This window comes from Carassius auratus, chromosome 4 (genome assembly GCF_003368295.1).
Source record: "Carassius auratus strain Wakin chromosome 4, ASM336829v1, whole genome shotgun sequence".
In the NCBI taxonomy this organism is placed as follows: domain Eukaryota; kingdom Metazoa; phylum Chordata; class Actinopteri; order Cypriniformes; family Cyprinidae; genus Carassius; species Carassius auratus.
The window spans coordinates 3,646,455-3,672,021 of NC_039246.1; the positions used below are offsets into that span (position 1 = coordinate 3,646,455).

At 37.6% G+C, this 25,567-nt stretch overlaps 1 protein-coding gene across 1 annotated transcript; it reads right to left on the minus strand.

Annotated features, from left to right (window-relative positions):
• Positions 1 to 3,263: 3,263 nt before the first annotated feature.
• Positions 3,264 to 23,843, minus strand: LOC113067088 (membrane-spanning 4-domains subfamily A member 4A-like). Its single transcript, XM_026239330.1, has 8 exons — positions 23,748 to 23,843; positions 12,392 to 12,596; positions 11,859 to 11,969; positions 11,692 to 11,760; positions 9,770 to 9,913; positions 7,606 to 7,722; positions 4,773 to 4,847; positions 3,264 to 4,668 (listed from the first exon to the last, which is right to left on the minus strand). Exons 2-8 carry the CDS (start codon positions 12,575 to 12,577, stop codon positions 4,597 to 4,599), a joined length of 774 nt encoding a protein of 257 aa, XP_026095115.1. The 5' UTR covers positions 12,578 to 12,596; positions 23,748 to 23,843; the 3' UTR covers positions 3,264 to 4,596.
• Between the last annotated feature and the right edge of the window lie 1,724 nt (positions 23,844 to 25,567).

A 25,567-nucleotide genomic window follows, 5' to 3' on the forward strand; every position in this document is an offset into this window, starting at 1 on the left:
ATGATACTTTTCTGGACCTTGACAGTGTATTTTACTTCACAGTCTAGTCCAAGCATGCCACAGTTCATCTTTGCACCATTATGTCAAGTCAAGTCAAGTCAAGTCTGCTTTATTGTCAATTCTTCTACATGTACTGTACATACATACAGAGAATCTAAATTGCGTTACTGTCAGACCCCGGTGCATACAGATAACATTAACATTAAAGCCTAAAAATCTAAATCAAATATAAAATGTAGATACAACCCATCTGTCCTCTTTAAAAGCAGTACACATACCAGAGCACATGAACATGGTAGCAGACGAATTGTCACAAAGTTTACCTCTGTCGGGGGAATGGCACCTCCATCTGGAGATTGCAATTCATTTGGCACACGTACGAGGCGGCAGACATGGATCTGTTTGTGAACAGTCAGTCAACAGTCAATCAATGTCTGAGATCCATTTGTTTAAAAAAAGTTATTATGGCCCAGATTTACTAACAGCTTGCACCAGCACAAACTGTCTTGCCATTAAAATAGTACTGTCAGGATTTACTAAAGACACGCAGTGAAGAATTAGCACTGAAAAGGCATGGACACCTGACCTTATTTAAAGCTGCAGTAGGTAACTTTTGTAAATATATATTTTTTACATATTTATTAAACCTGTCATTATGTCGTGACAGTAGAATATGAGACAGATAATCTGTGAAAAAAGCAAGCTCCTCTGGCTCCTCCCAGTGTCCTATTGCCATTTGCAGAAAGTCATCCGCTCCCAGTAAGAAACAACCAATCAGAGCTGCGGTCCGTAACTTTGTTTGTGTTCAAAATGTAGAAAAATGTATATAATAAGCGAGTACACCATGAATCCGTTTTCCAAACCGTGTTTTTAGCTTGTCCTGAATCACTAGGGTGCACCTATAATAAGTGTTTATATTCGGACTATTTTAGATTGCTTCGGGGGTACCGCGGCGTAACCCAGTACCTTTGTGATTCTTCATAGACATAAACAGAGAGAAGTAGTTCCGGCTACAATGTTCTTCCGCAAGACGCAAGCAGTTCTGTTTATTAACCGCTAGAGCGTCAAAAGTTCCCTACCGCAGCTTTAATATGCATTTGTAAGAGTTTCCCTTTGTAGGGGATTAACAGTTAAAGAGTTAGTTCACCCAAAAATGAAAATTATGTCATTAATAACTTACCCTCATGTCGTTCCAAACCTGTGAGACCTCTGTTCATCTTCGGAAAACAGTTTAAGATATTTTAGATTAAGTCCGAGAGCTCTCAGTCCCTCCATTGAAAATGTATGATCCGAAAACCGATGCAACCGGTTCATGACTCGAGGAGTCAGTCTGTTGTTCGTTATCTGGCTCGGCTCGGTGTTCATCTTCAGTTCTCTTTTCACAGCAGTTCAGTCAGTGCACTGTTTGAATTACTCCGGGATATAATGCTCTCGGACTAAATCTAAAATATCTTAAACTGTGTTCCGAAGATGAACGGAGGTCTTACGGGTTTGGAACGATATGAGGGTGAGTTATTAATTACATAATTTTCATTTTTGGGTTAACTAACCCTTTCACACCCAAGGACCAACTATGATGAATGAAGACCAGGAGTCAGAGATGCATTCAATTAATAATAATTTTACTTAAAGAGAATAGTTTGCAGTTTCATCAGCAGAAGTCAGCTTCAGTACTCTTGACAGAGTTCTTAGGCCACAATTCAAAATCAACAACAATTATACCTTGACAGAGGATACTAATTGCATCAATGCATAAGTCAACAAAATTCTGATTTGTTCCAAAATCTAGATAAACTCTCCAAAGACGTATATCTGATACGCTGGACATTGGCAGTTGAACATTTGTCCTGGGACTGTCTGAGCTTCTCCCTGTACAGACAGATGCTAACACACATACACAGAGAACATATCAGAACTTCAAGTCCGCCTAGCCCTAGCTAGAATTTTATCAGTATGGTTTGTTACACACACACTGAAGTCATCATCTTAGAGAGTAGAAGTACAGAATAAAGCAGAATTCTTTAATATCTCATAAGCGCACATAAGGTTAAACATTTCACTCTTGCCATAACTTGATTAATAGTCAAACAAGAAATAATGTCATAGTTTAACCATGGCATTTGTAGTAAATCTGTGGTTATACAAATGGTAGTCAACACGCCAAAAAACCATGGGTTACTACAGTTTTACTATAATAAAACCATGGTTATTTTCCATAAGGGTAGACGTGTTTGCAGCGTTGAGCAATGCAGTGCTGAAATTTGCATGCTCACGTTTCCTCTCATAACACACAAATTGTAGACATTATGAAATATTATGCATATATTTATTGTGTTATAATAGAGATTTGTGAGATTGCATGAACTGAGATCATAGGCGGAGGGTGATCCAACTCCTTTGGCCACCCCACTCAAAACTGCCGTTTTTTTTTCCATTTTTTTCTTGACAAGAAATGCATTTATTTAGATCCAAACCACCGATCTCTTAAGGCTATGACCACATAGAGAATTTTCAGATGCACACTTGAGCTTCAACTCAGCGTCAGGCACGAGTCAAGTGGAAAAGCTACAGCAGCCAAATGAGCTTCAGTAGAGGAACTGTGAACTGCGGTCTGATGGGATATTGTTAGACAATTTGTCATTAAAAAACACTTCCCTGTCCCATCAGTCATTTTACTATTCAAAACCCTTACAAAAATAAACCATGGGTTTTTCATAGTAAAACTGCTTACATTTTTTTGCATGATTTCTGAATGCTTGAGACTATAACATCAATTAGACAAATGTATTATCTTTTTATTTACTTTTTTTAATCAAAGTTTTATTTTGTCCCCTATAGTAGTTTTTATTTCAGCAAAGGGGGCAGAACAATACAACTCCAATTAGGGCCAGCAGCAGCACTGGATGTACTGGTTCACATTTTGGGTTTTAACTATGTCTACATAATTCCAAAGTTTTTATTAACAATTAACTGCAATCAAACAGTTATTCAATTCAATTCAATTCAAGTTTATTTGTGTAGCACTTTTTACATTACAAATCGTTACAAAGCAACTTTCTAGAAAATTATGTTTCTACAATATTTAGTAGTAGCTAGTAGTTTGTGCACATTTGACAGGATTTTAGAAAAAATAAAAATAATAATAATAATACAAGACGTAGTCAGCTAGACGATGAACTATCAATATTATTAATTAAGTTATTATATGATGCAGTCACACATTTAGCAATAATTGTTAGTTCTGTTTGTTGATTCAGGTTAGCATCATCTGAGGTCCTCTGAGGGTCAGCATCATTAGTTATTTAATAATTATGAAATGCCCAAATATTCTCTAATTACTTGTACTTTTAGTAAATCTGATCACGTAATCCAGATCAGTGGTTCTCAATTTGTTTTGATTACTGTTAGATTACTGCAATCTGCAATAACATTTTGTTTTCTTATAAAATGAAAATGTAAAATTAGAATTTTTTTGAATACATTTTAGGCTCGTCTTATTCCGTCAATGAAATTGCATGTTGCATAGTTTTAGTTATCATTTATTGACCTTATCATCATCTCATCTTTGTCATGGGAAAAAAGCTCATCATGAACATTTTTCATCATAATCTTCGTTAACGAAATTAACACCAGAGGCAAGGCAAAAGAGTAATCCAGATGGACAGGCAATGGTCAGGGCAGGCATTAAACAATCAAAAAACGCAAAGGCAAAGAAACAGGGAAACATGGAAAGGCAAAATATTCATTCAGTCACCAGCAAATACAGAATTTAAGGTAAATTTACAGCAAATTATTTTCTTAACTTGAAAGAAATAATGAAAAATCATGAAAAATTATCTAGATTTGAATAGTTTGTACGCAATTTAGTTTACACACAAGTGACTACAAAACTGCAATAATTTTCTGATCAAGTGATTACTTTCTTTGCTGTCATATTCTCTTTTTTTTTTTTGATAGAAAAAAAATATTAGAAATAATGAACAGTGGAGAAACAAATGTGTCACATGAAAGCATCACACACAACTGCCGGACCACTCAATATATTAAATTGTTTAACTATTTTGAAAATATACTGAATAATAAATTACATTAAAATATTACAAAATATTAAATAATACATAAGTGACGGGTGCAGTATACAATAAGTGCACGAAAAGAAAAGAATAACGTAAACAATCTTTAATTAATTCACATAGAAGTTATCCGCATCAGGCAGGCAGGAGACATACACACAGCTCAGCTCAACTCAACACTGGAAGAGGGAACACAGGACAGACTAGAACTAAATACACAGGCAAACGATGAAAATTAACAAGACACAGGTGAACTGAATGACATAATCAGAAATAAGGTAAAACTAGATCATGGGCACATGAGAAAGAAAACACAACCAAAAGTCCTGGAGTGTGACAATAAGGAATTTATGCTTTCACACATTGAAAAAGGGTATAATATATTTTATTGTATATATATATGCACAATTGTATATTGTGCATAATGTAAATATTCAACATTATTCATAATGTGTAGCTGTACATAAAATATTGCTTATACACGAAAACAATCTTGTGTATGAAAATGTTAAATGTGTTAAATTCATATTTCACTGTATTGTGGAGGAGCATCTGCAGGTTGGCCATAAATGGAAGAGCTGCTGGCCACAGGCATCTGCAAGATAAATAAAAAAAGAAAGAAAAGAATATGATCAGCCTTCTTCCTCATTGATTTGCAGATTTTTTTCTTTCTATATTTGGGGTTCAAGCTTTTCTTACCTCTGAACTTTGAATATCATGGAAATGAAAGGGCCTGAAATCAGAGGGCTCTGGTGGTAGAGAAACAAACTGCACCTTTGGAAAACAATAATTAAAAACACATGTGATGTTTTATAACTTCTTACTGTGAAGTGCCAGAAATCTAGACAGTCCCAGTATTACAGGTTTATAAACAATCACTGTATTTTAAATAGAATGAGAATAACTCAAAAGACAGAAATCCTTCTGAAATCACTTGGTGTGGAACCTTACACCTTCATCTGCATTTCAAAAATAATTTCACAACTTGGATTGTGACCTTTCTCAGGAGATGGTAACATTGCTGTTCTTGAAGCAGTTAAAGACTGAGTTCTGCTATTAGTAGAGATGCTGATGCAGGCTGAACTCAGGACTCAAGTTCAAGCATAAACTAATAATTCTGACCAAATGTTTTGCATGTAGCCTAGGAAATCTGTCTACCCCTTTATATGATATTTTTGCAATACCTTTAGAAAATGAAACCAATTACTAGCTAGGATAGAACAACATGCTACCAGAAGACTGACATTTAGGAATAATTTTAATGAATATATAAAACCACAAATCCACCCACTCATTTTTTTTTATAATCCCAATAAATCATAAAGTCTCTTTGAATGCTTGATTCGAGATTTGTCTTGATATTACATCATTTTAAGGAGAAATTCCACCCATTTGTGACGCTCTCTGCTCTATTAGCATAGATATAGGTCTGAGTAAGAAGCAGCAGTTTGCCATTATTGTTTCCTGAGATGCGAGCAGCTACCGTTGGATCATAAGGATGGAATGAGAGGTAGAGTTGAGTGTCATCAGCATAGCAGTGATGTGAAAAGCCATGTTTCTGAATGACAGAACCTAATGATGCCATGTAGACAGAGAAGAGAAATGGTCCAAGAACTGAGCCCTGAGGCACCCCAGTAGTTAGATGTTGTGACTTGGTCACCTCACCTCTCCAAGATACTATGAAGGACCTATATGATAGGTAAGACTCAAACCACTAGAGTGCGGTTCCTGAGATGCCCTTTGCCAATAGAGTTTACAGGAGGATCTGGTGATTAACCGTGTCCAAATCAGTACACAGATCCAGCAAGATAAGGAATCAGCTCTTGCCAGTCTTAGAGCTTCAACAACTGAGAGCAAGGCAGTCTCAGTTGAATGTCCACTTCTGAAACCCGACTGGTTGCTGTCAAGGAGGTTGTTCTGTGCGAGAAAGGCAGGGAGTTTTGGTTGAACACAGCTTGGTCAAGTCTTTTTGCAATGAAAGGAAGAAGGGAAACCAGTGTGCAGTTTGCTCAAGGTGATGGGTTAAAACTGAAGCTGCCTTCATGTGGAAGCAGGATGATCTTAAATATGAATGTTATAATAAAAATTGCATATTAAAGATATTTGAAGTTGACCGCTTGAATTTATAATTTATAAATGAGACTTATAAAGTTTGTGATAACATGCAAAGACACCATGAAATAAATGTAATACACATATACTTCATAAACACAAATTTATTATGCACAGTACAATTAAGCCCAATCCCAATTCTATTTTATACCCCTTCCCCTTCCAAGGGGTAGGGGAGAAAATATTCCCCTAAGAATTGGGACACCAGTACCGTGCCGTCACACGCCATCATTCGTCATCTAGCTCTTACAATACACATATATACTAGTGTGCTGGTGTGCATTAGAGCCTTTAATTATCGTTCTGTATTAATGCGCTGCTTACTGACACACACACATATCGCAAATCATGCAGCTCACACATCCAGTAGAAAATAGACTTGTCAACGCTGCCCCACGAATTTTATTAAATACAGTTTAAATACTGAATCGCTACATTATATTTTCCAGCGAAAAGAGGATACAATCACTGTTTAAGTAAACTCACTATAAAAAGATAAATGCACAGACGCGAATACACGCAATTTCCATTTCCCTTTCTCTCTATCTCTCTTTCTTTCTTGAATATGCAATATTTGAGAAAATGGTTTAGCGATTTATAATTATTGGGGGGATTAGCCCCCATCAATGTCTATGGCAGTTATCAGCCTGATCAGACATATGCTGTGGCACTATCATGCAGTCTGTAATGATATGACATTAGCAAATAGCGATTTTGTGCAAACATTTTTTTGTTTCATGACCATTAATATGAACTCACAATTGAATGTAACATAAAACAAATGATTACTTTTCGTTAAACTCTTTATATATGCCAAAAAAGCTTACATTTCGGCTTCTTTTTGTTCACTGTAGCAGCCACGTTGCCGAGATAATTCATACCCCTTCATTTGAAGTGTGGTCCAGAAAAATCTTCATTTGAAGGGCTATCTGGCCCTTCCCCTTACCTCTACCCCTCCAACCAAAAGAGAATTGAGACACCCCTACCCCTTCACGTTATCAAGCTAGGGGAAAAGGGAAGGGCTAAGGGGTAGAATTGGGATTGGGCCTTAGATGACTGAAAACAAGCTTGTATTAATAGTGGAAGGATTATTTGCAAAGGCCTGCACATCAAAACAGCAGCAGAGAATTTCTGACATTCCCACTTAATGAGATTGTTTGTTTTTGCTGATATACCAGAGCATGAGCTCTTGAAGATCTGCCCTCCTCTGAAAAGGGACCAGGAGCACCAGCTCATTCGCATTTAAAGGGACAAACACAAAAACGTCTCGTTTTGGCTTATACACTAAAAGTGGCAATATGCTTAAGATTTTAAAGTTGAAGTAGCACCATTGTAACGGGTTGGACTGGAGTTTGAGAGACAAACTTATTTAATGATTTTACACAAAAAAAAAAACGTAACATCAATTGATATAACTCACCTGAGGACGAGAACTGCAGGTGATACTTTTACGGGCAAGTGCTCCCAGATAGATGGAGATGATAAACTCTAGCAAGGCAAATAACAGCAATACTCCTCTGATTCCCCTGAAGAGATTCTGAGAGAAAAATCAACATTAACACAAATAATTAGAACAGAAAAACGTATTAGATAGTCCGTATGGAAATGAAAACTCCTACAAATACAAATGCAGTGATGTCAGTTGCAAAAACAACTGCGTCCATGCCTTTTCACCCTAAATCCTGACACTAGGTTTTTGTTTTGTTTGTTTTTTTACACCAAAAGAGGCTTTTCAATGGCAAAAGATGTTAGTAAATCTGCCTCAGTCAAACTGGACTGAGTTTACAATTGATGCATAATGCCAATTAGAATGAATCAGAATCAAAATGAGCTTAATTTCCACTTATGTTTACACATACAAGGAATTTGTTTTCGTGATAGAAGCTCCGCAGTACAACAGAATGACAGCGACAGAACAAAAAACACATAATAAAAGAATAAAATAATAATAAGTAGGTAAGGAATGACGATATGCAAATTGACATTTGTATGGCAGGTATATTACAAAAAGCAGTAACTTATGTACAGGTATATTATGTGAAAAAAATTTAATTTCCACACTGATGCCGAGTCGTTGGAAGTGAACTGAGTACTTATTTTTCCAGAATAACTCCTCTTCGCCACTCCGATCTCCTTTTCCAGTGTGTATTTTACAAGTTTGTAAATCCTGCTCTGCTTCATTAGTCCATCTTTTTACAGTCCTTGATACAGGTTTAGCTGATTGTTGTGTCTTCCTGTAGGTCAGTATAAGATGAATCAGGCAGTGATCAGAACGTCCCAAAGCTGCTCGTGGAACAGAGTGATATGCATCCTTTACTTTAGTGTAACAGTGATCCAATATATTACTGTCTCTTGTGGGACATGTAACATGCTGTCTGTATTTTGGCAGTTTACGGGAGAGTTTGGCTTTATTAAAGTCCCAGAGAATGATTAAAACAGAGTCCGGGTGTTGTTGTTCTGTCTCTGTGATCTGATCAGCGAGTTTCTCTAAAGCTGAGCTCACATGCGCTTGAGGATGGATGTAAACACTGACCAGAATGAACGAGTGAAACTCCCGCGGTGAACAGAATGGCTTGCAGTTAATGAAGAGTGTTTCGAGATTTGAGCAGCACGTCTTCTTTAACACAGTTACATCTGTACACCAGCGTTCATTGATGTAAAAGCATGTCCCACCGCTGCGTGATTTCCCCGTTGATTCTGTGTCACAATCCAATCTAAACATCTGAAAGTCCAGCAGATGGAGCGTGCTGTCCGGTGTGGCGTCATTCAGACAGGTTTCCATAAAACACAAAGCAGAAGAGTGTGAGAAATCCTTATTTGACCGAGAGAGCAGGAGTTCGTCAGTTTTGTTGGGTAGAGAGCGGAGATTTGCCAGATGGATGCTAGGCAACGGCGTTCGAAATCCGCGCTTCCTGAGTCTGACGAGCGCTCCCGCTCGCTTCCCCCGTCTGCGCGTCCTGAAGCGCTTGATCAGCGCCGCCGCTCCTCCGATAACAACGTTCAGTAAAACATCTGAATAATTGAAATCCAGTAAAAGATCTTGTGGTGTGTTCTGCCGAATGTTCAGCAGTTCATCCCTGGTGAAACTGATTGCAGGAAAATATAACTAAAGAAAGGACAAAGTAACAGAAACACAAAAACAACTACAGAGCACGTCACGGAGGCAGCCATCCTGTATCGGCGCCAGCGAGTTTATTGCATTGTACATTTTCCTCTAGGTTTGAGTGCAACCTATAATCATTGCTGTTAATAGTTTTCATCGTCTGTTCGGTTATATGACATTTACTACCTGCTTGATTTTTACCATACATTTCTGCCATATGGACATCAACTTGAGATAACAACTGATAAGCTATTACTAAATATAATGTAGAAACTTTAATTTTATGTTAAGCTTCTTTGCAAAAAATGTGCATCATTAAAAGCGCTATAGAAATAATCTTGAATTAAATTAAACTATCTATAAACTACTTCTGAAAAACGATAAAGACTGAACAGGAGTGCAGATTAATGCTTGTGTACTGACCACACAGTGGTCTTACAGTAAATACTAAATAAATATGAATATAAAGTTGATGACATACCTCATACTTTCTGCCTAAATCATGACAGTAATAACTGCTGCAGTAAGTGTTGATTGCCCCTAAAGCCAAATCCAGTGAAATTAAAAGAATGGCAATGACTGCGGTTATAATACAGAACATGTTCAGTCCAAGTGAAGCCTTTATCTATAGGAAGAAAAACAAAATAAAATAGATTAATAAACTGCCAAACATTTTTAAACATAGTATTAATATAATACTGTACATAGAAAAGTATATGTAGTGGGATTAAAAATACACTACTTGACAAATAAATAAATGAAATATAGCTGCAAGCAGCAATCATCTGGGTCCAAGCACCAGTGTCTTACATGGATATTTAAGTGATATAATTAATATGTATCTTTTTAAAAATATTTTTTTATAATACAAGTTAATCGTTGCTGTGTAAAAAACAGCATATGCTAATTAGTATGGCTGTGCAATTAATGTCGTGTGCATCTCATCAGTCAAGCCTGTTCTGTGATTAGTAGTAAATCTCCATCAAATGCTTTTAGATGCATTCTGCTTTTAGAAGAAAATTAAAGAAAATCACTCGCTGCTCTTGACTGAATTACTTTGTAGTTTTAACAGTCAAACCAAAAATTATTCAGACACCAGATATCATTTTTGATTTATATAGCAAACTGTAATAATGTGAGAAATGTAGGAGCAACGCTCCTGGAACGCAACTGGAATCCGTTAACATGGGTGCGTTAAAAAATATGCAACGCATATGTAAGGTTGTTTGCACCTTGTGCAATGTGGAATTAGTTTACAGCTTTATCAAGCACTTTGTGATGCATTTTGGAAACAGGAGATGAGCCCCTTTTCTAATGCACCACCTAGCTTGATAAACCCCTTCTCAAAGACTTACTGTTTGTCAATTTTATTTGGGTAACACACATATTCTGAATGCCTTGGGCAAAATTGGAATGAGCCATTTTAATCTAGATTAATCTAAATTAATTTCAAGATCAAAGTGAGGTTAATGTAGATAAAAAAATGAATCTATGCCCACCAATAGTTCAAACACTCTGCCAGTGGAAATATCCTACTTTCGGGTTGGTACAAGTTTCTGCTGTTTTTTTTTTTTTGATCGTGGATCTAATGACGGAGACGAGAATGGATGTCCTTATATGAGCATTTCTCCCGGAAAAGCGCACCCGCACACACAATGACCAGAGGAGAGCAAGCTCGGCTTTTTCCGAAAAGAATCATCCCAACTCTGACTTGGAGTTTATAATAGAACTGGATGCATCCAATACGGCCATCGGCGATATCCTTTCTCAACGTCACGGTAATCCTCCCAAACTATTTCCATGTGCCGGCTTCTCTCGCAAACTCAACCCAGCATATAATTTTCATATAATGTCTGTCTATGCATTACCGCCAATGGTGCATTCTCGTTCAAACTCACATACCAGAACTCGATATACAGACTGCCCAAAGGCCAAAGGTAAGCAAAAAATATGCTTGGTATTGTTCGCGGAACAGTTGAGCACTATATGAGAAGTTTTTCAGTTTTGTATGTGCAATGACAATAAAGTTGAATCACTAGTCTAGTCTAATCTAATAAATTTGTGCCAGTAAAGGTGGAAATTCAAAATGAACAAATATTTGTATTGGTGGAAATTAAATTGTTGTTATATATTTAAGGATTTAAGGTAAAAAATATTAATTGTTTATAACAATTACTCAAAAATACAAATTGTATTGTTAATGCACCATCTTGTGTTGTGTGTATGTTCGGCTGATGCACGTTTAGGTATTTATGAATTATGGTTGTTGATTGATGCCCATATACTTTTAGAGCAGAAAAAGAAAAGAAAACAGTATAAAGTAGCACAGAAAATCAGCAAAAACTATTTCTGTACTTCCAGCATGATGCTTGGACCCTTAAAAGTAATGTGTTGTGCACATACCAAACACAAACTGGAGGGTGAATGAAATTTATTTTCTGCAGCAATGCACAGTGAGCCTGAGATAATGTACTGAATAGAGAGAGAAAGGACAAAATTAAAGCTTGTGTTGGCATATGTAAATTGCTTTATAAAAAAACAGAACACTTAATTGTATAATAGTTCCTTACGATGAGAGATCCCCAGAAAGGAAGACCACTATAGACAAAGATGGGTTCACCATAAACATTCAACACAATGCCAAACAGTAGAGTCATCACACCAATCATTATCTGGACCGTCTGTGGGGCACAAAAAGAACATACAGTGTGATTGCAAGATATTCTTTCATAAAGGGTAACAATAAAAAAATATATAAATTTATAGCAGACTTAACCAACAAAAATATTCTGCAAGTGTGGAATTATCATTGTATGAATGGCATCGTATTCGCAGATGTGCAGATGTGCAAGATTACTTCCCATTTTTTGATTGTTTGCAGCTCCTTAAACATTCTTCTATGTGACTGTAATCTTTACTATTTTACTCTGTAACTGCTAAACCTGATCTTATACTGGTGTCTTTCCTGCACTGCCACCAAGACTATAAGTCACATTCTTCAATAAATATTGTATATGATTTGTTAATGTGAGTACTGCTCCTCATTATTTGCTTACCTCACAGTGATATACACACAGAAAAGGGTTTATGAGAGATTTCTCACCCCAAGGGCTTTCGGTTGTCCTTTCAGAAATGCCTGAAGTCCATGAAGAGGTGAAGCTCCTGTCTCCTGTTGTACACGAACAGGCCCGGGAGCATTTGTTCGTGTCGTAATAGGAGCTGTTTGTGTTACTGGTTGAAACTGGATGATGAGTGTTGAAGAGTTCACGGGAATGACTGTGTGGGACATCCTGGTTTCTAAAACAGACCTGTACAAAATCATACAAAATCAAAACATGTAAATCACTGTAGTATTGTTGCCGCCTCCGCCATGTTGTGGAGACACTGTGTGTTTCATTGTGAAAGCAAAAATACTTTTTTTGGCCTTCCAAAAGAGGATACAGCTAAAGATCAGTGGTTAAGTTGTTTTTACAACACTGTTCCAGAACAGTTCAACCCAACTATTTATATGTGTGCAGCACATTTTTTGGAAGAAGAGGACTGTTTTCTGTGAGATTAGCCAACAATGTGGTTGTCTAATTCTGTAAAGTGGGGCAGTTCCAACTTTGCAAGGACAGTCTGGTGCTTCTGACTCGTGCCCTGTAAGTACTTTTACATATTTAAAAGATTTGCCACTGACTATTCAAACGTGTGTTTTAAACAGTGTAGAGAAGCGCTTGTTGTTTCTACGATCACAAATGCAGACAGGTTTTATGTTTACATGTGATGCAATGCAATGCTTAAAAATAATCAGTAATTATGTCCCCACTGGATGTAACAAATGCCTTGTTTATAATGGGTTTTATTGGTTTGGTCTTATTGTGCAGGAACACTGCATCACAGTATGATGAAGGGCGTAAAATTTCCATCACACACTTGAGGTATTCAGCACATCACAGCACACTGGTTAGCAACGCCATATGACCCCTTTAAATTGATCTATATCATTAACGTTTAACCCCTTACTAGTAACCCCCCTTTTTTGGCATGGAGACCGAAATGACATACCCAAAATAAAAAGGTTTCTGCTCATGATTCTTTCTGACTAGATACATAATCAACCTTTGTTCACAAAGCTGACACTTTAAAGTTTACTGTTCAGGAATCAGAATCACTCAGACTGTTATGATAATAGAGATATATAAGCTCAAACATAAAAAAAAAAAAAAAAATATTAAAAACATATGTTTTAAATGTATTTAAAAAAATGTTGATGTAGGAAATGAGTTTGAAAACACAGTGTAGCTAAGGCCACAAGTCTTCCAAGACTTCATAAAAAATTTCATAATCGAATCTGTAAAACTGTGAATTTTATGAAATATTTTCTAAGGCCATGTCATGTGTGTTTTTAGAGAAGGCTAATCAGATTGATTTATGGCCCTTGTCATCTCTGTAAGATCTCACATGTAAACTTTCCTGTGCTCTTTGTGTATGTTTCACTGTTGAAAACTGCCCGAATCATGATTGTATTGTTCTCACCAAACGGTTCTTTCACACCTCCGCCAAGTATGACACATTATCCGCATTATTCTTTTATCATTATTCTTTTGTTTTTATTCCACCTTTATTAGCCTTGATTGTGGTTTTTCAGGCTTTACAAAGCAACAAAGCAGCGATCTCACTTCAGTCTCTCTTTGCATTTAGCCCTTATTTATCAAGTCTTACTATAAAAATACAACAAAACATTTTCTTACGACCTTACGTGAATTATTGAGACAAAAATGCATTATGAAGAAGAAAAGCACCTGCTATTAGTAGCATTGGTGCTAACGTTAGCATCAAGCTACATCTGACAATTTATGAAATTATTAGTACACTTTTACTCAAAACTCACTTTAAACCCCGATCGAGTGTTTATAATAACTTCCTTTAGCGATCAGGGGTGGAATTTGGTCGTTTACTGTTGTAAAAATATGTTATTTGTAGCCTTTTTCATCGCTGCACAAGTTAGCATTTCCGATGTACATTTTCGATTTTTTTTATAAAAACGCCCCAGATCTCAAGAAATTCTCATACCAAGCTTTACTATCGTAATCGCGGGTTTATTATTCGGATATTTTGTGTGTACAGAGGTGTTTCAGTGTTGTTTTGGCCAGATAACTACCAGGAAGTGTGCAGGAAGCATGTGACACGATGGGGCGGTGTCCAGATATGAAACTCTAAGATTGGCATTGGGAAGGCCCAATCAGAGTCTGAGTCACACACCGCACGAGCTGTGACTACTGCACGCACACACAGATCGCTGGGAGAGGCTGTTTATCATCTGATCGCGTAAATCCGTGGAAAATGAATAGAAATGACGATTCTGTCTGAAGAAATATGAAGTAAACATCAGTAAATATATCCATATATCTCCGCAGATATGCATCTTTGGTCTGTAAATCCTTATTGACGCTGTTCAGTGAGTCTATGTGAACACAAATAAACCGCTGCTGACCTGACTGAATATTAGTTAGTGATTAATTTCTATTCAAAATGTGGCATAATACGGATTTATTATTTTGCACTCCTGACATAAATCACTAAATATCTGTCACTGCAACAATGTTTTATCAAAATATTGGTCAAATATCGAAGCTTGAGTCTTTAAACTTTCCATTGATGCACAGTTTGTCCAGATGAAGTAAGACAGTGATGTTTAATGTGCTGTGAAAGTGAAACAATAATAAACTGGGGCCGTCAGCGATGTTTGCACGCAAAGGGGTTAAGGCATTTAGCAGATGCTTATTTCCAAATAAAAGTGACCTACCTGCCATTATCCACTGAACCAGGGCCATAACCACCATAGACATTGAGGACAAAGACCCCACCACCCACCACCCCACCGCCAATAATTACAAATGGCCAGTGTTAGGCAAGTTACTTCCAAAATGCAACACAATTATATATGACTTATTTCTGTCTTTTGAAAGCAACTAGTTAACAATTAGTGCTTCCCTGCATTTGGACCCAGACCCTGTTCTTTCTTCGGCGGTCTCTACCACCCCGTGACAGAACACAGCCAGCCACATGGGTCCAGGAGGGAGGCTTCTCGATGTCCGCCAGGGAGATCGGACATACTCTCACTTTCAAGCACAAACCGCAATCACATTTAGAAATAAAGTGAAATGGTATTTGCCCTAATGTACAAACAATAAAAACACAATAGCTAACCTATAGGCTATTTTAATTCTCCTCACCCCAAACAAGCCCTTTAAATTTAATGTTATTCACAACTACACAAGAATGAAACATTTAAGTTGCTAAACAAAACTAACAAGCTTTCTTTGCAAAACAAAGGATTAATTAAAGCAAAAATGAAAGCAAATGCCAGTGTTCTCACGCAACCAATCTCTCTCATTCGGCATGAATCCAAATCTTTCTATATTTGTGATGCAGCCGCAGCGCTACCATTTAAGGTCCGGGCCCGCCCATTTTGGCCCAGGCCTATGAGTAGTGAGTGATTTTCATTCTAGCGGTTCATCCAATAAGCAGCCCGAGGAAAGCTTTGAGCAAAAGCTTCTCAGCCAATCAGCTGCTTCTACCCCACCAGCAAGTGATCCAATGAAATGAATGACGTTGGCGGACGCCATTCATTCAAGACAGACACAGACAGTTTTGTCGATATGAAACGTAAAACAAAACAAAGCAGCTTATTTTATTTTAAATTCAGCAAGAAATGCTCCGAGGAACAGCAGGAGGAAACTCCTGCAATTTTAAGTTGCGACTTACCATCCAGCTCGGCCGCCCTCTCCCCATCAAGTCCTCCCGTAGTAGCCACACCCTCACACCACTCAAGAGATGCTGTTTTTTGTAAGTCTTGTCGTCATTTCCCTGAAGCAGCTTATGAGGATAGATTCATTAATACGGGCTTCAAAGACTGGAAACATTTTTCTGAGGGTTGTGGCAAACATGAAGCCAGCAGGGCACATGCTGCAGCGCTGGGGAAAATGGATGGTTTCAAACAAAGTCACCAGCCAGGACGTGGAAATATTATTAACCAGCTGAACAACGATGCCAGCGACAAATCCTTAATTGATAGACATAGACAGCACATCATGATGGTTATAGATCTCGTCCTGTTCTGTACAAAACAAGAAATCCCATTGCGTGGGCATCGGGAAAACCCAGATGCGTTAAACAAGGGTAACTTTTTGGAACTACTTGACCTGGTTTCTAAATATGATCCAGAAATAAAAAGGCGACTGGATGAATTACCCAAGAATGGGAAACTACTCCACCACGCTATACAAAATGAGATACTGGAAATTGCAGCATCACTCCTTGTCAAAAAAATAAAGGCAGATTTGCATGATGAGCCGGACACATATTATGCGATTTTAGCAGATGAGTGCAAAGACTTGTCAAAACAAGAGCTAGTGGCAGTATGCATCAGATACCTGAACAACGCCACCTTGAAAGAACGGGCTCTGGGATTTGTGGAAACGGACAACATGATGCCAGATGCTATATCAGTTAAGATTTTGGAAGTGCTGGAGCCATTGCAGCTGGACCCGGGGCTGTGCGTCAGATTTGGGTTTGACGGCGCATCAGTCATGTTGGGGAACAGAGGAGGGGTACATGTGATACTGAAGACGTTTCCCTACGCTTTAAATGTGCATTGTAACCCACAAAAACTTAACCTTGTCCTGCGCACAGCAGCTAAAGTGTCCCTGGCATTTCAACATTTTTCGGTATTATAAACAGCTTGCATAACTTTATGACTGGGGCGCACAGACATGGCAAATTTCTGGAAATTCAAAAGCAGATGCGACCAGAGCAAAAAACAATGGAGCTGGAGAGATCCTGTGATGTGAGGTGGAGCTCATGGTCAAATGCAGTCAGAGAAGTGTTGACGCTCCTGGGACCTATTTTGGAGACCCTAGCCACATTCTCCGAAAGTTCTGGCCAAAGAAAAATTGAAGCTGACTCCCTACTGCACCAAATGCAAATGAAAAAGTTTTTGTTTCTGCTTGTCACATTCAACCCGTTATTTGAAGTCAACGACTACGCCACTAAGGGCTTGCAATCCTCCACACTATCAGTTACAGATTGTATTGATCTGATTGAAGGGCTTAAGGATAGCTACACACAATTCAGGAATGAAAATGATGTATTTGATAAAGTAATGGCACTGACAGATGAGCTGATGAGTAAACATGAGATTGTGAGCTGGGATATCAGTGGATCACGCAAGAGGAAGTTGCTGGCCAGGTTAACCAATACGCACGTTGATTCTACTCTGGGTAAAGCATCACCTGTACAGCAAAACTCCGACCTACCGAAATTATGGAATGACATACTGGACAAGCAGATGACGGAGCTGAACACTCGTTTCAAACCCGACACATATGGCTTTATGAGCGCCGCTGCTGCCTGCTCTCCATGGTCAGACACCTTTGGTGACAAGGCTCTCATCCGGCCCACCTGCGTGCACTTTTTCCATTCCCGAGGCGGAAGAGGAGCACACTGTGTTTGTGCAGCAGCTTAAGGCCAACAAGAAAGGCAAAGGCCAACAAGATCACAAACGAGAAAAAAGAAACAGTCGTAGAAGTGCTCGACGAATGCCCCCGTGATATTTTCCCCAACATGAACAGTCTCCTGCGCGCCCTCCTCACATTGCCCATGACGACATGTACTGTGGAGAGACTCTTTTCAGCTGTCAATCGGATAAAAACAGGCACCAGGGCAACAATGTTGACAGACAGACTGAACTCTTTGTCCCTGCTTTCATTTGAAAGGGAATTGACTGATTCACTGGAATAAAGACATTCTTGCTGTGTTCAGCACGAAACTCCGCCGTCTCCTGCTGTAACTCAGTCTTTCCCCTTCATTTTGTAAATGGGTTCATTACTTCTAAGTCAAATATATTTCAAGTATTAATTTGTTTTATATTAAGACTATAACCCCTTTCACATAGTAATACCGGTTAATTGCCCTAAAATTACCAGATGACTATAATGGTAAATACAAAAATGCACTGTTATTTTTTCTCTGGCGCTGTTTTGTGGTGTTTGTAAATTTTGTTTACAAAATTATATATTTTTTTTTTTGTTAAAATGTGTTGTTGTAGCCGGCACCGTAGCCAGCGCATCGACATATAGCCCCATTGCACTTTGGGTGTCCCGAGTTCAAGTCCTGGCTCAGAGATCTTTCCTGATCCCATCCCCCATCTCTCTCCCGCTTCACTTCCTGTCCTCACTACACAATCCTATCCAATTGAAAGCAAAAAAAAAAAAAAAGTTTGAAAAAATAAATTGTTTTGAAATGCATTATCGAGATAATCTTACATTATTGTACTTACAGAAAAAACTACTAAACTACCGTAATGTCCTTACTTTTGTGATTGCTAGTATACATTGTTACTAAACATTTATATTTTGAATAATGCTGTTTCGAACTTTTTATTAATTTAAGAATCCTGAAGAAGTAGCACAGGATTAAAAAATATAAAGCAGCACAAGTGATTTTAACATCACACATAGCAGTATTTAATGAAATGTGCGCTAATTTGCATACATTTCTTGTACAAAAGTCAACTTAAAAATTCTTGTTTAATTTTTTTTTACATATTACAGTCAGGAAATTCTGTGTTTCTCTTTTTATCACTCAATAATTCAGAAATTGAACAGCCGGAAAACAACATATTTTTACAATTTTGGGGGAAATAAAATGTATTTAATCAAGAAAATTATATATGAACAAATTCCTCTGTAAAAACCTTTGGAGTATAGAGAGGAATAAAAATATAAACTTCGGTGTGTGTACGTGTTACTGAAGCAGAACTATCGCAGTCTGAGCCCACAGTCTGACTGCAGCATTGAGCTGCCCACAAGAAGGAAATGCCACTAAATGTTGCGCAACCTGTTGGGCTGGTTTGTCAGGAGAGTTAGACTCAGTTACGGGATTCAGTTTACCAGGCCCCCACCCAAGTTCAGCAGAATCCTTTAACCTCAGTGGCAAACAAAAGATGGCCCTGTCATGTGTGAGGAAATTGCAGTCCTACTGGCAAAGGATGACAGAGCAATGCAAATGATTTATTTCCTCAAATGCATTTTTTTTTTTTTTACAAACCCTTTACAAATGTTAGTCATTTGAAGCATTTATGATTCATGTTGATACATGATTCACTCATCTCATAAAAAAAAAAAAAAAACAGTCTGGAGAAAATAATTGTATTTTGTATTAGTCTCTGGATTACAGAATTATTATGTTGCAAATAGTGTTACATTTCTTGTACAGACCAATGCTTTCATTTCAAGAGAACTTAATATAATCAATACGAATATTAAACTTGTTGCTTTTTGACTCTGAAATTGACAATAGTCGTTGACTTCTATTTTGAGTATCACTAAGGACCGTGATTTTGCCTAAATTAAATTCCAAACATAGGTTTGGGAGAGGTCAAGTTAATAATTTAGTCCTGTCGATTATCTTTAAAAGCCTATACAGCTCTCATTGAGCCATCTCAACATATTATTTCGGCATCCCTCCACCTCCCCATCTCCTCCTCTCTGTCTGTTTTTCTCCCTCTAGGTAGCACTGCAAGCAGGGTACTCCGTGCTCAAACCGAGACTCAGGTTTAAGCCTCCATTAAGGACTGCAAGCCAATTTTCGTTAAACAGTATCCATCAGGACTAGATGGGTAGGCGAACTCATGAAAAATCTTTTTAGGCCTACTGTTCTAGTGAATAAAGTCACATGTTTGAATCTTTGAATCTCTGATTTTGTGTTTCTGTGATCGGAGAATTTAATGCAAAATAAATACCAGCTGACATGCTATCAAGCAGACAGAGCTCTCATCAGGGGAGGGAAAACCTGCGGCGGCGGCGGGCTTTGTGTTTACATCAATGACACGTGGTGCTGTGATGCTGTTGTGATCTGCAAACACTGCTCAACCCTGCTGGAGTTTATGAGAGAGAACTAAAGATGGACACCGAGCCGACTTCTCGATTGATTCGTTCTCGAGTCAAGAACCATTTCTGTCAGACGCGTCCGATTCATGAACCGAGGAGCTGATGATACTGCGCATGTGTGATTCAGTGTGAAGCAGACTGACACACGTCTGAACTGAACTGATTCTGTGCTAGTATTATGAGCGCGGGTAAACCGAAGGCTTGAATCAAGGGCAATCATCGCAAATGACGCCATTATGTCGAGCGCAAAAGAACTGGTGAACCGTTTTCTTCAACCGGTTTATTGAATCAAACTGTCCGAAAGAACTACTGGTGATCCGAACACCGATGCAACCGGTTCTTCACTCGTGAACGAGTCAGTCTGTTGTTCGTTATCTGGCTCGGCTCGGTGTTCATCTTCACAGCAGTTCAGTCAGTGTACTGTTTGAGTAAATGAATTACTCTGGGATATTGGTTTGTTTGAACTCAGAGGGAGTGTCAGCCACATTAAACAAGTTAACATCTTAAGTCATTTGTGGATTAATGCGTATTGGAGACGTGAACCATTTAAAATGATTCAGTTCGATTTGGTGAACTGATTCAAGAAGATTCGGTTACATCGAATGATTCGTTCATGAACCGGATATCACAAACTGATTTGTTTTGAACTCTCTCTCACAACAGACATGGAAGAGAAGACAATGTCAGAGAAGAAAAAAGTTGTCGTTTTTGCTATTTTTGTACCAAAATGTTTTTTTCGATGCTTTAAAATATTCTAATGGACCCTCTGATGTCACATGGACTACTTTGATGATGTTTTTCTTCTCTTTCTGGACATGGACAGTATACCGTACACACAGCTTCAATGGAGGGACTGAGAGCTCTCAGACTAAATATAAAATGTCTTAAACTGTGTTCTGAAGATAAACAGAGGTCTCACTGGTTTGAAACAACATGAGGGTGAGTTATTAATGACATAATTTTAATTTTTGAGTGAACTAACCCTTTAAGACACATCTGAATGACGCAAATGATCTGTCTGTGTAAAAACTGAAAAGTATTTACATTGTTTTTTACTTCTGATTTTCACCACAGACTTACAAGTGCATTACCACCAGGGTTCTAAATTAACACCCGCCAACCCGCCAAATGCTGGTTAAAATTCATTTTGGCGGGTGTTAATTAAAACTTACTAGCCAGTTCGGCTGGTGATGCATGACATGAGGCTCTGTTCTCGGTCATTTATCCCCCTGGCAGCACTTCCTACATTTCCCATGAACACTGTGCTGTAATCCTACGTGATGACGTTTCATATGCTCATTGTCTGCACGCAGTTTGCTGTGAAACCAGCGCGAAAAAACATGGAAACGAATAGCGTCCATCAGAAAACACAAGGAAGAAGAACGAATGGAGCCAGAGCAGGGAGCATAGACTGAAAGAGGAGGGAGTTAGCTATCAAAGAAAAAAATTAAGATTAAACTAAATGTGGCGGTGGTTGGGACAGATTTCTGGGGGCAAAAAGAGGAACGAGGCAGGGGATGAGGATATTACGGAGAGCCCCGCACGTCACCTGTAGGAGAAAAAAAAATCAATCCGTCCCCTCAGTTTATAAACCGTACTCACAAATTCATAAACTGTTCCCTCGGTTTAACAAATTTTACCCACGGATTAACAAACCGTGCCCACGAATTCCCAATCCGTGCGCTCAGATTTTGTAAACCGTACCCTCGGTTTTTGAATCCGTACCCACAAATTCATAATCCGTGCGCACACTTTCACAATCCGTTCCCTCGGATTTGTATTTGTAAACTGACACGCATTTGTAGCTCCGCCCCCACCGGCAGATTCATTTCTGTTTATTAAACATTATTTTTCATAGTATCCAATGAGTCCACGATCAGCATTCACAAATAGTCTTCTTTTTAGCGTTTATTTTAATAGTGATTATTACATTAATCACCAATAGGATAAGACACAGCCGCCTGTATTTTATGAAAAAAAAAAAAAAAACGCTAAAAAGAAAATAAGGGTAAAAAGCAGTACAAAACACATAATATGCCGGTTATGTTTTCATTCCTTTTCTCTCTAACTGAATGCAATGTTATTTTCGGCCTCATTATTTATTAATAACATTAACAGTGAAACATGCATCTAACTCCGGCAGGTGGGGTGGATGGAGCTTAGTATAATAAAATCAGAAAAATAAGTCTTCATGCATGTTAAGAAAGAATTGTAGACAAGCATTTACAAAACTGTCAAAGTTTATTTAAAAATAAAGCAATTCATGAATTATTTTCTTGTACTCAAGCCTAAAAATTAAAATGATAAAATAACTTATATATTATTATATATTATTATGCAGGTTATGCATAAGAATCTTTTATCCAAAACAATTTACAACAGAGGAAAAAATTACTCCAGAGTTAGTCACAATGCCAGGTTTATTGTACAATAATAATCAGTTGCTATTATAAGATTATTCCTTTATTATTATTAAACCTATTCCACATAATAATAGTCAATAAAACTGCATGTTAACAGGAGCTTGCTGCATGAATCCGTGAGTACGGTTTACAGATCCGTGGGAACGGATTGCGAAAGTGTGCGCACGGATTATGAATTTGTGGGTACGGATTCAAAAACCGAGGGTACGGTTTACAAAAACTGAGCGCACGGATTGGAAATTCGTGGGCACGATTTGTTAAACCAAGGTAACAGTTTATGAATTCGTGAGTACGGTTAATAAACGGAAGTTTTTCATGCCAACAATGTTAATAAAATGATCAAATGCATTCAGTGGCACTCATAATTTGTTATTTTTACCGGAAAAAAAAATGGCTAGTCGAAATTCTGATTGGCTGGTGATCAAAAAAGTTAATTTAGAACCCTGATTACCACCATATCTCAATTAGGAGTGTAATGGTCCACTTGAAAGATAATGTAATTATCATTTATGGCAATAATGCACATAAGTCAGCAATCCACCATAAAGCAAGCAAGAAGAAGAAAACGTGAACAAGCTCAAGACAGTTCAAACTGTGTGAAACAGAGGTAAAAAAAAAAAAAAAAAGATATAAATACTGTTCTGTTTCTTGCACAGAGCAATAGTTTTGTGTTTTTACACATGTATTGTAGTTTTGTTGTGCATTTTCTTTACTCTCCAAGACATAATTCCTATCCACTTACAGCAATGGTTTCAGTTAACAATCTTTGTTTATGTTCTACTGAAGAAACAAAGTCACCTAAATCTTGGATGCCCTGGGAGTAAGCAAATAAACATCAAATTTATATTTTTGGGCGATCTATCCTTTTAAGAAACAGCAGTTAGCAAAACCAGGAAAGAAGAGCTGTTTTGTATATCTATAAATAGTTCTGCTTGCTGGAATGCCACAGGTAGAGCATTCTCACTGTATTACATGTCCTCGAGTAAACACCTCACAGTAAACTCAAGTTCAGTAAATGAAACACCTGCACACATGTATCTAATATCATGACATTTATATTACAACATGAAATCAATAATGTATTACGAGAAAAATGACTTACTGATTAATAAGACAGAACTTCTAAGCTCTGGTTTACAGCATTCAGAAATGGGGACTTTTAGTTTCAGTTTACCTGTGAACCACCTGTAAATTCCCAAATGACAAGCACCATCCCAACTGACAATAAATGGCTGTGATTGGCTCAAATCGGATTGAGTGCACCACTCCCCTTCTTTAATTATCCTATATTTTGTAATACATTTTGAGTGTTCCTTGGAAATAAGTGATTGGATTACAGAGAAACACAGTGAATACAGGGTTGTGTGGGAGGAGATATATACAGGCATGTACTGCGCGGTCTGGTTGGGCCGGTGGGTTATGTATTTTGTTTTTAAATCATTATCGCAAATATATTCGTAAGTATATTTTTGAACAGTCCAATTACGGCCTAACGTGTCTCTCTCATGAAGCCGCAAGATGCTTTTTTTTTTTTTTTTTTTTTTTTTTTACGTTAGTCACAATAATTTATTTAAAACATTACAAAAAGCAGTGTAAAGAACAGATAAAACGACGCGTGCGCATGATGCTGATGCGAGCTGCGAGACGTGACGTGTTCACTGCTCATTGGCCAATCAGAATCAAGTTCTAGCCTTGAAAAGTGGCCGCTTTACAACTGCGACGAAATTTAATATGTTAAATAATAACATATCTAACTTAAGAGTAAAGGAGGGGCCGAACGTTGAGAGAGAGAAAACGACAAGCACTTGAGGCAGATGCCACCAAATGTGTCAAGATAAATAAATTATTTGCTGGAAGGCAAAATACTTCAGTGAAGACGTCAGCAGGGAGGGACTTGACTGCTGAGGTGAGACAGAAATATAATGACACACGGAGGCTACTGCATTGTTTTGCTTCAAAAAGTTAGTTATATTCCAGCTGTAATATGCCACCACTCACTGATCTATATAAATTACATTTAAAATTCTCAGCTCTCAGGTTCTGTCTATTTTATTACAAAATTCAGACAATACCGTTTTGGCGTAAAAAAAATGTGAGGTGGCAGATCGCTGTAGCTGTTCAAGTAAATCGATCATCTGTTACTTTCTGTTTAAAGATACAGTACAACTTACAGAAATGTATATATGCCTCAGAAATAATATCGATCAGTTATCAGTCAAAAAATTATTTCACAGAATGTTACATTTACCTCAAGAAAGCCCTTTAAAGACCATAGCAGGTTAGTTGAGATTGAAAAATAGCCATAAGAAAGGAGTATTTTGCTAAATATGTGCACTACAGTACATATTTATTATATTTTCACCTGAAGTATTTTACATTTGATTATGCAATTTTTTTTTACATTTTTATTACTAACTGTTCACTTGCCTTCATTAATGTTTGAACTTAATTAGAATTGTGAAATGAGATTTCAGCTTATTTACAAAGAAAACAATAGCAATTTTTTTTTTTATCTTTGTTTATGTATTTATTTTTGGCAGGGCAAGAAAAGTTCTGAACCCTAGCATTGAGCTCTGCATTTGAATAAAGTGATGTGACATTCAGCCAAGTATGGTGACCCATACTCAGAATTCATGCTCTGCATTTAACCCATCTGAAGTGTACACACACAGAGCAGTGAACACACACACACACACACACACACACACACACACACACACACACACTGTGAACACACACCCGGCAGCCATTTATGCTGCAGCTTTTTAAAGGCATTTGATTATGTTATGAAAATTTTAAAATAAATCACTACACAACGTTCTTTGTCTTAATTACTGTTTTATTTTAGTGTAGATCAGTGGTCTTTATAAATAATGCTTGCTATAGTTCAGTGGTCTTAATACTAGCCTACTATAAGCAGCC

Excerpts from the sequence above, each read along its gene's own strand:
- LOC113067088 (XM_026239330.1), bottom strand. The coding sequence starts at position 12,577 with ATGTCCCACACAGTCATTCCCGTGAACTCTTCAACACTCATCATCCAG. Across the intron at positions 11,761-11,858 it reads CTTTCTGGGGATCTCTCATC|TACATTATCTCAGGCTCACT; the intron begins GTAAGGAACTAT and ends CTCTCTATTCAG. Across the intron at positions 9,914-11,691 it reads CACCCTCCAGTTTGTGTTTG|ATAAAGGCTTCACTTGGACT; the intron begins GTATGTGCACAA and ends TTCTTCCTATAG.